A 14,113-nucleotide genomic window follows, 5' to 3' on the forward strand; every position below is an offset into this window, starting at 1 on the left:
ATCAGGCTCCCTGACTTCAGACTATACTACAAAGCTACAGTAATCAAGACACTATGGTACTGGCACAAAAACAGAAATATAGATCAATGGTACAGGATAGAAAGCCCAGAGATAAACCCACGCACATATGGTCACCTTATCTTTGACAAAGGAGACAAGAATATATGATGGAGAAAAGCAGCCTCTTCAATAAGCGGAGCTGGGAAAACTGGATAGCTGCATGTAAAAGAATGAAATTAGAACACTTCCTAACACCATACACAGAAAGAAACTCAAAACGGATTAAAGACCTAAATGTAAGGCCAGACACTATAAAACTCTTAGAGGAAAACATACGAAGAACACTCCATGACATAAATCACAGCAAGGTCCTTTTTGACCCACCTCCTAGAGAAATGGAAATAAAAACAAAAATAAACAAATGGGACCTAATGAAACTTAAAAGCTTTTGCACAGCAGAGGAAACCATAAACAAGACAAAAAGACAACTCTCAGAATGGGAGAAAATATTTGTAAATGAAGCAACTGACAAGGATTAATCTCCAAAATATACAAGCAGCTCATGTAGCTCAGTATCAGAAAAACAAACAACCCAATCCAAAAATGGGCAGAAGACCTAAATAGACATTTCTCCAAAGACATACAGATTGTCAACAAACACATGAAAAGATGCTTAACATCACTAATTATTAGAGAAATGCAAATCAAAACCACAATCAGGAATCACCTCACACCAGTCAGAATGGCTATCATCAAAAAATCTACAAACAATAAATTCTGGAGAGGGTGTGGAGAAAAGGGAATCCTCTTGCACTGTTGGTGGGATTGTAAATTGATGCAGCCACTATAGAGAACAGTATAGAGGTTCCTTAAAAACCTAAAAATAGTACTACCATATGACCCAGCAATCCCACTACTGGGCATATACCCTGAGAAAACCATAATTCAAAAAGATTCATGTAAATATTCCTGCAATGAACACTGTGGTACAACTGCCAGGATATGGAAGCAATCTAAATGTCCATAGACAGATGAATGGATAAAGAAGATGTGGCACATATATATCATGGAATATTACTCAGCCATAAAAAGGAACAAAACTGAGTTATTTGTAATGAGGTGGATGGACCTAGAGTCTGTCGTACAGTGAAGTCACAAAGAGAAAAACACATACCGTATGCTAATGCACATATATGGAATCTAAAAAAACGTTAATGATGAACCTAGTGGCAGGACAGGAATAAAGACACAGACGTAGAGAACGGACTTAAGGACATAGTGGGGGGAAAAGGAAGCTGGGACGAAGTGAGAGAGTAGCACTGACATATATACACTACCAAATGTAAAATGGATGGCCAGTGGGAAGCTGCTGCATAGCACAGGGAGATCAGTTTGATGCTTTGAGATGACCTAGAGGGGTGCGATAGGGAGGACGGGGGGGAGGCTCAAGAGGGAGGGGATATATGTATACTTATAGCTGATTCAGTTTGTTGTACAACAAACTGTTTTACAACAGAAACTAACACAACATTGTAAAGCAATTATACTCCAACAAAGATTAAAAAAAAAAGAGCCAGCCAACTTGAAATAAATAACTAAATAAAGTAAGTTTCTAAGTGTTGGAACTTAGTTTAGAAAATAGTTTTACCTGTTTGCAAGTGTGTTCTTAGATGGAACACCATCAAAAACAATGACTCGATCTGCTAGATAGGTGGCCATGATGAAGTCATGTTCCACAACAAAGGCTGTCTTCTTAGCATGGAGTATGAAACTAAAACACATGATTTTGAAAAGCTTTATATCATCATATTCAAACACTATATTAAGCACTTTTGTCTGCCACTACACACGACCACAGGTAATACTCTTTATGAGTGGGACATTACCGTTTGACAACTCGAGCAGCCATCAATCTTTGCTCAGAATCCAAATATGCAGATGGTTCGTCAATTAAATAGACATCAGCAGGTTTGCCCAAACAAAGAGCTAAAGCTACTCGCTGCAGTTCACCACCAGATAATGTTTGCACCTATTTGCAAAAGAAGTTCAGTAAACCATGTAGAGACATTCAAAGTTTAAAATAATAAAATGATAAAACAACAAAAATTATTTTAGAGTACCTCTTGATCGATGATGTTTTCAATTTGCAGAGGCTTCATTACATCAGTCACAAATTGTGGATGAGTGTAAGCATCTCTGATCTTTTCATGTAGTAGCTGGCGAACACTTCCCTTATTTAATGGAAAAATGGAATTATTTAATGGAAAAGTATAGTATTTAATGGAAAAGTATTGAAATTTTATTTCAGTATAGAACTACTCTAATTTTGAATCTTGAGAAAGTTAAGCTACACAGCAAAAGTATATCAATTTGCCACCAGCAGATATCGATAGTATTTAGAGGCTTATCCATCAGCTATGACATGTTTTGAGACTTTAAAAATTAAAAACCCACCATGTCCAAGTTAAAAAAAAAAACCAAAATCTTAAAATTTGAAAGTAGTAAATGATAAATGTTTCAGGGAAGAAATCATTAGAGACTAGGAATACTTCTAAAGGTCAATATGGGTATCAACTAATCTTAGGCAATCTGTGAGCTAACACAAAATGCACGATAATATGACAGGGATAAATTTAAGATGTCTTTTAACTTGTTATTTGAGAAGAGGGCTGAGTTTGAGAACTTAAAAGCTAAGCTTATAGAAAGTATCAATGATAAAATTTTCATTGTAAGCCACGCCGTCTCAAATATTCCCAACATGAGTGAGTACTGAGCATAGATACTGTAATTAATAAGTTCATTACAACACCTGCAGAAATCAAAGGAGGTTAATTTCATGTTTTAAGGCTCATCCATATTGTAACATGTATCAGTGTTTTATTTCTTTTTATGACAGAATAACAGTGGTTCTACCATTTTTCATTCCCACCAGCAACATATGAGGTTCTAATTTCTCTGCATCCTCAGCAATACTTGTTATTGTCTTTCTGCTTTAAGTCATTCTAATGGATGTTATGTGGTCTCTCAATGTGGTTTTGATTTGCATTTCCCTAATGACTAACGATGCTGTGCATCTTTTCATGTGTTTATTGGCTATCTGTATATTTTCTTTGGAAAAATGTCTATTCAAATCCTTTGCCCATTTAAAAATTGAGCTGTAACAGTTCTTTATATATTCTGGATACTAGTATCTTATTAAATATATGATTTGCAAATAACTTCTCCAGTCCTGTGGGTAACTTTTCACGTTCTTGATGTCATCTGCAGCACCAAAACACATTAAGTTTCTGAAGATTTATTTTGGAAAAAGATGCCAAACAGACTTAAGAGTTTCCTAGTAGTGGAAATGAATAAAGAACTGTAGTAGTCCTAAGATCTTCCTTAGCCACCTTATTACACCTGTACAGAAACTAATTTAGAGAAAATTTTTGATATAGTGTAAGATTAATGCTCTAGGTATATACACATATAAACTCTTCTTCAATAACAAAATAACAGAATAACTCACGGTTGATTTGGGACTGATTTTCTGTGGCTTATAACTGACATTTAAAACTGGTACTTCCCCTGCAAAGTAATACAAATAAATAAGACACTGAAAAAGGCCCAGATCTTCAAAGTTTACTATGTGGAACAGAGTAAAAAGACTCAATATTACAACAGTACCTCCTTCATCAGGTTTAAGTCTCCCAGCAAGCATTCTGATAAACGTCGTTTTACCAGTACCTGGCAACAACACAACATACAAGAAATTGACTTGAAAGATGCTTCACATTTACAGTAAATCATTAATGTACTACTGGGTTTTAACTGAGAAATTAGTTTTGAACAAATACACTGACACTACTGAATTCTGAAGGTTATATAGAAAAATACTTGAACTTTCATGATTCTTCTCTCAAGTATCATTCTAAACTAATTAGGAGGAATATAGACTAAAGTTTATGACAGCCATTTTAACAAACGGTGGTCTATAAAGTCTTGGGTTAGCTCTTGAAAGACTTATTTAGCTAAAATATCAATGCACACAATTTACTGTTAAGACAGGACAATAATTGTTATGGTTGATACCATCATCATAAAGGCCAGTTACATGAAATATTTAATTGCAACCAAGCTCAAAATTCCTGTTAACTAAAAACTGATACATTGCAACAATCTTCATAAAATTTTTTTCTTCTACAGTTTTGTAAGCTGTAAGTACACAATTCAAATCTTTTTCTAAAAATCATGAAAGCCATACCAGATATTTGGCACTCAAATTCATCTCGTAACTATGTTTATGACGATAATGTATTACTAAAAAGTGTTGGTAATACAACTATTTACAAAGTTAGATTAGCCTAAATTTAAATTAAGAAAGGTTCCAAGTGGAGGAATGCAAGAAAAACATTTTAAACTAGACTGCTTCAGAACTATCAATTTATCCTTTCCTTCCTAGTCAGTTTCTAAGATGAATAAGTGCTATTCATATCTATTTATACATAGAAAAACCAGCTTAGAAAAAATCTTATTCTCACTGAAGGTTATGAAAACAAAATAAGAAATATGAACTCGATTAAATGACAGATTAAATCATATGTTGTCACAAAATGTGAACTACACTGAGAAATGTAGGAATTCAATCCAGCTCCCAGAACTATAACTGAGTCAAAGTTTTTCATGGAGTAATTAACACTCAGTTACTGGATAAACAGAACAAACTTCCGAATATCACAAAATAAGGAAAACTTACCATTTTCACCCAACATCACCATGATTTCAGAATCTGTAAACTCTCCAGCTACAATTGCTAGCTCAAACTCTCCCATCTTTTTCTTCATTCCAGGATATTTATACATACACATCTTTTTAACTTCTTCTTCATTTGCTGTCTCAGCTACTTTAAAAACAAGTGATGCATCTCTGAATCTCAAGTTTTCTGTTGGAACGTAGCCATCCAAAAAAATGTTTATGCCTGTTGGAAAGTCATTGAAATAAATTAGTAAAGATCACTTAAAGACTAAACTTTTTCCACAAAAATAAATGATCATGTAAAAGCCAAAACCCTAGGCTCTCTTGTGAGCAATCTATGCATAGATTTAAATTTCTGTGGATTTATAGCATGCAGTGTGACAACAGTGTTTCATGTACCTAATGCCAAGTTTAAGTAATTCATGTATGCCTATATACACAAAGCATAACTTTTCATTATTACGTGATTTTTATAAGATTTTTTCCATCAGATTTTATGTGAAAGCCTATGATGCCATTTCTTCTGTATTTTAAAATAAAAAATTGTAATTTTTCTCTATAAAATGATAAGTAGGTAAAATGGAATATTTTCAGATTGACATAAAATAAATTAAAATAGTTTGAGCAATAATTTTTTAAAGATGATTTAAGTTACGAATATTCATTTGCATGGGAGACATAACCATACGTTCAAGTTATGATTTACTGCATTTGTTTTCAGATTAACTTCCCAGGTTTCAAAGAAATTTATAATAACAAACTATTTCATTAACCTTTTTTTTGGCTTCACTGTACAAAAACACCATTATCTAAACAGATTTTAATAACTGAAAGTAAACTAACATACTGTACATGAAAATTCCTCCATGCTGCAGTTGTTAAGAACCACAATGGCAGGTGCACAGAAATGGAAAAGTGGATTATTTGGGAAACAGTGAAAAGATCTGTTTTTAAAGTGTTTACTATTTATAAGAGGACAGTAGGTGAAGTTCCAGAAGGTCTTGAAAGAAAGTCTAAGGATATTATCCATGTCATCTGCAATTAAGAACCACATCTAGGCCTTTTCAGCCTAGAACACAGGTGTTCAACAAATATTTATTGACAGAATAAATAGATGTTTATTCTGCCCAAATTAGCATTTTTATATCTTAAACTATTTAAAAATTACAAATGTGGGGTTAAAAAGATTAAAACCAAAAATTAAATAAAAATACAAACTTGAAGGAAACTTAGTGGCCATTTAGTCCAAGTGCCTAATTCACCAGGTAAGAAAATGAAAGCTCAGAGAAGTGACTGTGGAAAAAACACTAACAAGTCAGCTTTATACATTAATACTGCAATGTCTCTCTTGCCAATTTAAAAATGAGTTCAAGCAAAAATTCCTTTACAGTTCATAAAGAGCTTTTACATATAATGTGTTAATTTCAGTATATTAAAGGAAAGCAGAAAGATTAAGTGCAGTTTGTTACTTGAATTGTTTTAACAGATAGGGTACATTAAAAACCTCACCAGGAACTACTTCTTGGCATAGGCTTTAGACATGGCATCTATAAATGGAATTATGAAAAGTGATTGCCAGGTACCCATGTCATTATCATCAATGCGATTCTAGAACTACTTTAGGCAGAGTAGGCATTCAATAAATACTTGCTAACTGAGGAGAATAAAACATTAATTGCTTCTGATATCATCTCTTAAGACTACTGGAAAGAAAACTGGGAAATCTCACAAATTTTCCCTTAAAATACCTACCTATCTCAAATGTATAGATAGGGACGTGAGAGCAATTCCTTCCCCACATCTTAAACTATTTATACACTTTTTATAAATTAAAAGATACCACTGCCTTTTTATGCAGAGTATGATGCAATATAATTTCTTTCTCCAAAAGTTTCTTAGGTAACTCAAAAGCAATCTCTTTGAAGAGACAGCTTTTAAAAAAAAAAAAGAGCCTGTTCAACCTAGGGAGCTATAAGGCTACATGAATACTTATTCTTGTAGAATATGGTATTTTTTCAAGATATGGACTAAGTAGTCCTTTTAGGTGTTCTAGATTGCCAGCTTAAGGCATAGCTGGAGAGAAGAAATGTAAAAAAGTAAAAATAGGAATGAGGAAGCAATTAAGAAAGAAATTAAAAGGAAGAAGGTGTATGAGGTAGAGAGTGCACTGATTCTGTTTCAAGAGCCACTTAGTGGTAGGCTAGTTTTTACTTTTGCCTAACTTGCTTAGGGAAGAGACATGGAAAACAGACCAGAGTCCCTCTTTCCTGAAAGTAGAAGGAATAAGTGAAAATACACTTACTAAGCTATTTTATTAGAATTTTAGTCACTTACTAGACTATAATAACTATCTTATTAGACTTTTGTATAGTCTTAGTTTCACAGACTTAGGATACAGATAAATTTGAAACATGAAAACAAGATGAGCACTAAATCAATTTTAAGAGTTTTCCTACTGGTATTGGCCCGTCAAAGATAAAGCTGAACATGACAAGTAGTACAGTGATGCTGCAGAGGCCAAAATATAAAAGAAACTTTTAATGTAGCAAATAAATAGTGAAAGTGATAGAGCATTTTTACCCACAACAAAAACTTCTACAAAAAGACATAGGTTATGTTTAACAACTGATGTATATAACCTTATATATGTATATTCTATTGTGAGATTAAATTCCTTAAGGCCAGAGTTTTGGATAAGTAATATGACAGCAACACTTAACTACTTAGCATCAACAGCAATACATTTTCTAAGCATTAGAGTGAAAGAGAATACAGCATTGTGAAAAGTTTTTCAAGTTACCTTCTCTTACACTAAAAGGCATAGTGACAACACCATAAGCACTTGGTACGCCATATAAACAGCAGATGAAGTCAGAGAGATAGTCTAATACACTTAGATCATGCTCCACCACAATGATATATCTGAAAATCAATATAGATTTTTATTTTAAAATGTAATATAATATATATAATTAAAATATTTAATTATAATGAAAACTTTTACATAGTTTTTTAAAAAACTACAGTGTAAATTTCAGGAAGACAGATATATTTTTAAAAAATTAACCGTAAAGACCATATTAAGCTTAAGTTATAAAACATTTTCTTTAAGACTCATTATCAACGTTCATATTTCAAATTGTTTTCTTAAACTAAAAGAAAAGAGTTAACATGAAATAGTGTATGAATAAATGAAATAAATGTTTTGTTAATAAAATAAACTTTAAAATAAACTTTACAAAGCAGAAACAATTATAATAGATTTAAATCAGACCTATTCTAAACTGTTTATTATGCTCTTCAATTTATGCATTAAACCCTTCTACTTGTCCTGTCTCATGCTAGCTGTAGTAAGGAATGCACAGAGAATACAACAGAATCCTCAACCTGAGAATTTTCACTTCAGCTGTGGAGACAAGGAATAGATATGAAACAATACCAAAAAACACTACGTTAGCAAAATGTTTTTACAGGTAATAAAAATCTAGTGACGGTAAGAAAGAAAATAGGTTAGTGTGTGTACTGGAGCACTTTATAAACAGGATGGGCTATGACATGACTTTTCAAGTGGTAGGAAAAATGTATTGCTAGTATAGAAACTATTAGGCAAATAATAATCATAAAGCTTTTACGCATCTTATTCCTATTCAACTTAGCTCAAGATGTTCAAAAAGCAACGTCCTACAGACACCTAAAATTCTTTTTTTTTTTTAAACATCTTTATTGGAGTATAATTGCTTTACAATGGTGTGTTAGTTTCTGCTTTATATAAAATTCTAATTTATCAGCTTCCTGTACAAATAAAAACCAGCAATATTTTTATTGATGGAATCACTACTCCCATAAAAAAAAGAATTTTATTTGCAATCATATATTGTTTAAATTGTCAAGCATGTCTAATTCATTCTTTTCTTTCTCTATCTAGATTCTAATTCAGGCTGTCATTTCTATCAATATTGTTATAGGCTTTTAACAAACCTCATTTTCTTCAGGTCCCCAGATGTGGCTCTCAGTTCCAAATGAAACACATAACATCTTCAGACTTTCTTTTAAGACCTTCCAAAACTTTAGCTACTATAGATCTTCCTCAATTTATAAGGTTACACCTGATAAACCCATCGTAATTTGAAAATGCATTTAATATGCCTAATCTAACAAACATCATACTTAGCCTAGCCTACCTGAAATGTGCTCAGAACACTTATATTAGCCTACAGTTGGGCAAAATCATGTAACATAAAGCCTATTTTATAATAAAGTGTTGAGTATCTCATGTAATGTATTGAATACTGTACTGAAAGTGAAAAACAGAATGGTTGTAAGGGTACCAGCTGTTTACCCTCGTGCTCATGTGGCTGACTTGAAGCTGTGGCTTGCTGTCATTGCCCAGCATCAGAAGATAATATCGTACTGCCTATCGCCAGACCGGGAAAATATCAAAATTTGAAGTACAGTTTCTACTGAATGTGTATTGCTTTTACAATATTGTAAAGTCGAATAACTGGTCAACTGAACCACAGCATCTGTATTTCTTTTATTTCATTTATATATAGGACACACTGAAAAATGGCTCTTTGCTTGTTTCCTGAATAATCTACCCTTCTATCCCTGTGTGTCTAAGGGTGGTCTATCATTTCAATGGTCTAACATCCTGCCTAAAATCCTCACTTGCTGAAGTTCTACATAACCCTTTAATGGTTCACCTCCAATTCTACCTCTAGTAGGAACACCCTTCTTAATATGCAAATAAACTTTTGCCCACTGTTGAATGTGGTGAGCATCAATAAAAATGGCAAATCACCCAAGTGGGCCAATATTTATCCTGCCTTGGTATCTTTATTGGCAATGTTCCATTATCTGGAATAATTCTCTGCTTTTTTACCATTAAAATCTTCAAGGCCAAGTATAAGGCAGCATAGTTATTATCTAGTGGCTTTTAATGTGCTTTGAAAAGAAGAAAAAAATAAGTCACACCTCCTGCCTTCCCTACTTTCAAATGGAGCTAATGCAGAAGTCCAAAATGTTAAAAAAGATTTAGGAGAGCCACTCTAATTTTCTGAGGGTTTGGGAAGAAACAATAATCTGCAACATGAGAAATGTATGCTATGAAAACTTACACCCTACACTTAATTTTGGGTTATCTGTTGGTTTTTAATCTTCCTCTCGCATTACTGTTCCCCTCTCTAATCCATCCTCTATTTCTTGTTGTTTATTGGAGGATATGATCTTCAAAATCTTTTTACAGCATTAAAGACTGAATGTATGCCTTGATATGTTGTAGAATTTCAGGATGCAGATATACTTCCTGTAACTTTTTATTATCAGTCTATCACTACAAAGAAATTATTTTGACCCTTTACCTATAAAAATGAGACCCAGCACATCTGAGAAAATCTAACAATCATTTTCTTCTCTTTGTCAATCTAACCTGTTTTGGCATGTTATCCTTTTTACAACTATGGTTACTGCCCTCTCATAACATAGAATGTAGTGATTTGGCTGAATATTGAAATACATGTCCTTTTAGCTTTTTCATTATGGTTAAAGCTTTATATAGTATTAAAAAAATTATGTGTAAATGTAGATAATATCTATGATATTCATTTCAGTAAAACAAAGGAATATAAAAATGTTTTATAAAAAGGTATTAGGATTGAGAACTACTGACTTGACTGCTTATGTATTCTTTAATTTACCTTATCCTGAAGTCCCTGAATATTGGGACATTTTATACTCTTACTTCCCCCAAAGAGGCTATCATAATGCCCTGGTCTAAGAATGAAGTGAAAATTATGGCTACGCTTTGGCTCAACTAAGACTGTCTCTTTACCACTGATAGTCCAAGTTTTACTTCAAGGTATGTACATGGATCATTTGCTCCTTGAATCTATGGAGTCAAGTTTTCCAATTCTGGAAAATACCCAGCCATGACCTTTTCATAGCTTTATTTTTCAGACTCCTATTAAGACATATGTAAATCCTCTTCTCATTCTATTCTCTCTTATCCCATTCTCCATGTCTCTGAACCTTCCTTCTGTATTTCAATCTTATTCTCTCTCTGCTGTATTCTGGTAGCTTGCTCAGACCAACTGTTCAAGTTTCTCACACTCTTTTCTGTTGTACCTAACCTGTCTAATCTGTCCATGTCCATGTCATGACTATACTTTTAATTTCTAGATTTGTTTGGGTTTTTTAAATATTTACCTGTTGCTTTTTTGTAGTATCATATTCTTAGTTTTAAATCTTCATGTTTTAAATTATTTTAAATATTATTTTATAGTCTCTTTGAGAATGTCACTCAAAGTTCCTGAAAGTCTAAATCCTGCTGTTTGTTGTGTCTACTGACTCATTTGTAGACAGTTTCCTCCTATCATTTATAACCCTGGGCTTAAAGCTCCTGAGTCTTTACCTGTAGAAATCCTGTGTGACCAGGGTTGAGGGCATATGCTTCCAGAGTGGTTTTATATTTGCTTCATCTAGGTACCACAGAACTAAAGATTCTAGGGCCCTCTTGTTATGTTACTTTCTTAACATGGATGGTTCTTAGACTCCCCTGATCACATAAATTTCAATTCCATATCCATGTGAGCTGCCAGTCCCTAAAGAGATCTGAAGGGGAGCCAGCCCTCCATTTCCAAGGATCTCAGTGAGTGACAGGTATATGTTTCCTTGACATCCTCCTGTGTTTGCTCTTTTGCTGAGAAAGCAGTCGTTTGAGAGTCCTGGCATTTTGTGTGATAATTCAATACAAGGCCTTGCTTCTTGCCCACAAGTGGCTGTTAAAGCTCAAGACTTACTACAGAGACAAGCAACGTCCCCTCAAGAAAGCCATCCTTGTTTTTCCCCTGTAATTTACAGTTCTCTTTGGTTTTTTGATCCCTAGGGATTTCTCTTGCTCTGTTGTAAGATCAGCTATGAATTAAATCAGCTACTAAAGAGAGGAATAGAAAAAGCCCTGGGTTCTTGCCATATCACAAATTGGAAACCTAGAAATAACTAGCTTTTCTGACCTTAAAACATCTTCATCTGCAAAATGGGAATACCACCTAAAGATTCTTACTTACAAGTTTACTAAGGCGCAAATGAGATAATGGATATAAAAACTCTGCAAACTACAAAAGCACCCTACAAATACAGGACGTTGTGATTACTTAACAGAAGTTTTTAAGACCTCCCTTGTGTTCAGTAAGACCTGGGAAACCGGAATTACTCTGTTCTAAAATTGTGTGTATGAGTGACATATCCATTTGAGGATCTGGTAAAAGTTAAGGATCTGCTTCCCAGAAATCCATACATATATGCCAAAATTTGCATATCACTACAGAGTATTCTTAGGCTCCCTGGAAACAGGTATGGTAGTAAATGGATCTTGCATTAAGAATCTCTTTTCTAGATAAAGGAAGGTAAGTTCAAGTGATAGCTCCAAAAACCAAGATGGAAAACACACACATATATGTGACATTGATGGTCCCAGTGTTTAAACTTTAGAAATCTGTGAAAGTCCTCAAACAAAACAGCACAGGCATATACCAAATCTGTACTTACCTATCTGGATTTATTAGAGATCGTATAGTAATAGCAGCCTTTAAACGCTGCTTGACATCTAGGTAACTAGAAGGTTCATCAAACATGAAACTATGAAAAAAAAAGCAAACATAATAATTTGAAAGGCAAGTATGATAAAATTCTATCTTGCATGTTATTTTAAAGCACTGAGATATAGTTTCTGATTTAACAACAACAAAAATCCCCTTATAATAATGAGGAGCCCACCCCATAATGGTAAAAATTTCTGTATTCTGTTCAGAAGTAGAAGGAAGAAAATAAATTACGAAAGGCAGGACTGCATATCAAGTCTGGGGAGAGACTCCTAGATTAGGCTAACTTACAAACTGTTATCTCCTCATGAAAAATATTCTGATATATTCCGAAGTAATTCAGAGGGCTCTCTTAATTGGCTAAAGTCGGTTGCACTAAAGCAAACAGAGTTTTTGGAAAGGAGGGCTCTGCCCAGAATTACAGAATACTTTATGGAGAAAAACTAGCCTGCATTGGATGCCAGAGTAGAAGTATGGAAAAAGACGAGAGCAAAAACTATCTGGGAGAAGAGAGGCATTAAAAGGTAGAAAGGAAACTCGCCTTTTTCACTTCCTTCTTCTCTCTCACATGGCAAGCCACCCTGATTTAGGATAACCTAAAAAACCTGATTTTCCACTTGAGCTATGGAAAACCTTGCCAGCCTGGTAGGAGAGCTTCATCTTAAAAAAATGTCCTTCTTATGTATAAAGAGAGTTTACAAAATAAACAGCTGACTTCAGATTAAAGAGCTCCAGAACCCATATGTTGTAAGGTACTTACCTAAATGAATTTTTTACCCCTGATGGAATAACAGGGAAATGGGCAATGGATGCACAATTGCTTCAACAATTGTGAAGCAATTGCTCAAAGTTAAAACATTAGATACTCTTCCTATTAATTTCTCTCAAACCACTGCTCTATTAGCAGCATTATAAACAAAAACTCTAAAGTAGGGATAAGATTTACAAAAAGTATAAAGTAACCTACATATCAGCTTTCTGTATACAAACGACAGCACAGGCAAATCTCTGCAACTCTCCTCCTGAAAGATCTTCAACATTGCGTTCTTTTAGATGGGTTAAATCTACAAAGAACATAGAGGCATTGTGTTCAATATTATTTTATTTTACCTCTTCAAGGTAAAATGTATATTGCAAGTCATTCTCTGTTTGAATGTTTCTGTTGAAAATACGACAACTACTAGAGATTTTTCCATTTATTTCAGTAATCCATATAAAGATACCTATCTTCATGAGTTAAGTTCAGGGCCTATTAAAACACATACACAAAATAAACACTTACCGAGCTGCTGACATACAATTGCTTGTGTCTTTGTTTCATCTTTTCGGTCCAAAATACACCCCACTGTCCCCTGCCATAATATATCAGAAATAGTATTATTTTCCTTCAATACTAAAATTCCCTCACTATTAAAAAGAGTCACAAAATAAAACAAGTTTACTTTGATTTATCTTTTATATGTCCACCAATATCTGTAATATCCACTAAATTTCTCCTAAAAAGCAACTGACCTTTGCAGCCTTGGGAATCTGGTCTACATACTGAGGTTTGATAATGGCTTTTAGGTCATCTTCAAGAATCTTGGTAAAGTAATTCTGCAATTCAGATCCACGGAAGTAAGTCAAAATTTCTTGCCAATCAGGTGGGTCCTAGAAATATATGTATAATTACCTGAATTTAATAATACAGTTGCAAAGAGGATGAATGTTATACAAAATAGAACACATATCCAAACAGAATACCTCTGCTTCTAAGATAATATTAGAGGTGGATTTAATTT

General features: G+C 33.7%; 1 protein-coding gene across 1 annotated transcript in view; it reads right to left on the reverse strand.

Annotated features, from left to right (window-relative positions):
• ABCE1 (ATP binding cassette subfamily E member 1) overlaps positions 1-14,113 on the reverse strand; it is a 36,112-nt gene that overhangs the window by 11,350 nt on the left and 10,649 nt on the right. The window contains exons 6-16 of the mRNA XM_019926526.3: positions 13,845-13,982; positions 13,615-13,684; positions 13,300-13,396; positions 12,280-12,369; positions 7,535-7,656; positions 4,736-4,957; positions 3,667-3,726; positions 3,509-3,567; positions 2,121-2,231; positions 1,887-2,029; positions 1,649-1,771 (exon numbers count right to left, since the gene is read on the reverse strand). Of these exons, the coding sequence (XP_019782085.1) occupies positions 1,649-1,771; positions 1,887-2,029; positions 2,121-2,231; positions 3,509-3,567; positions 3,667-3,726; positions 4,736-4,957; positions 7,535-7,656; positions 12,280-12,369; positions 13,300-13,396; positions 13,615-13,684; positions 13,845-13,982 (1,235 nt within the window). The remainder of the gene's footprint in view (positions 1-1,648; positions 1,772-1,886; positions 2,030-2,120; positions 2,232-3,508; positions 3,568-3,666; positions 3,727-4,735; positions 4,958-7,534; positions 7,657-12,279; positions 12,370-13,299; positions 13,397-13,614; positions 13,685-13,844; positions 13,983-14,113) is intronic.

The sequence above is a fragment of the Tursiops truncatus genome, chromosome 5 (assembly GCF_011762595.2).
Source record: "Tursiops truncatus isolate mTurTru1 chromosome 5, mTurTru1.mat.Y, whole genome shotgun sequence".
Classification (NCBI taxonomy): Eukaryota; Metazoa; Chordata; class Mammalia; order Artiodactyla; family Delphinidae; genus Tursiops; species Tursiops truncatus.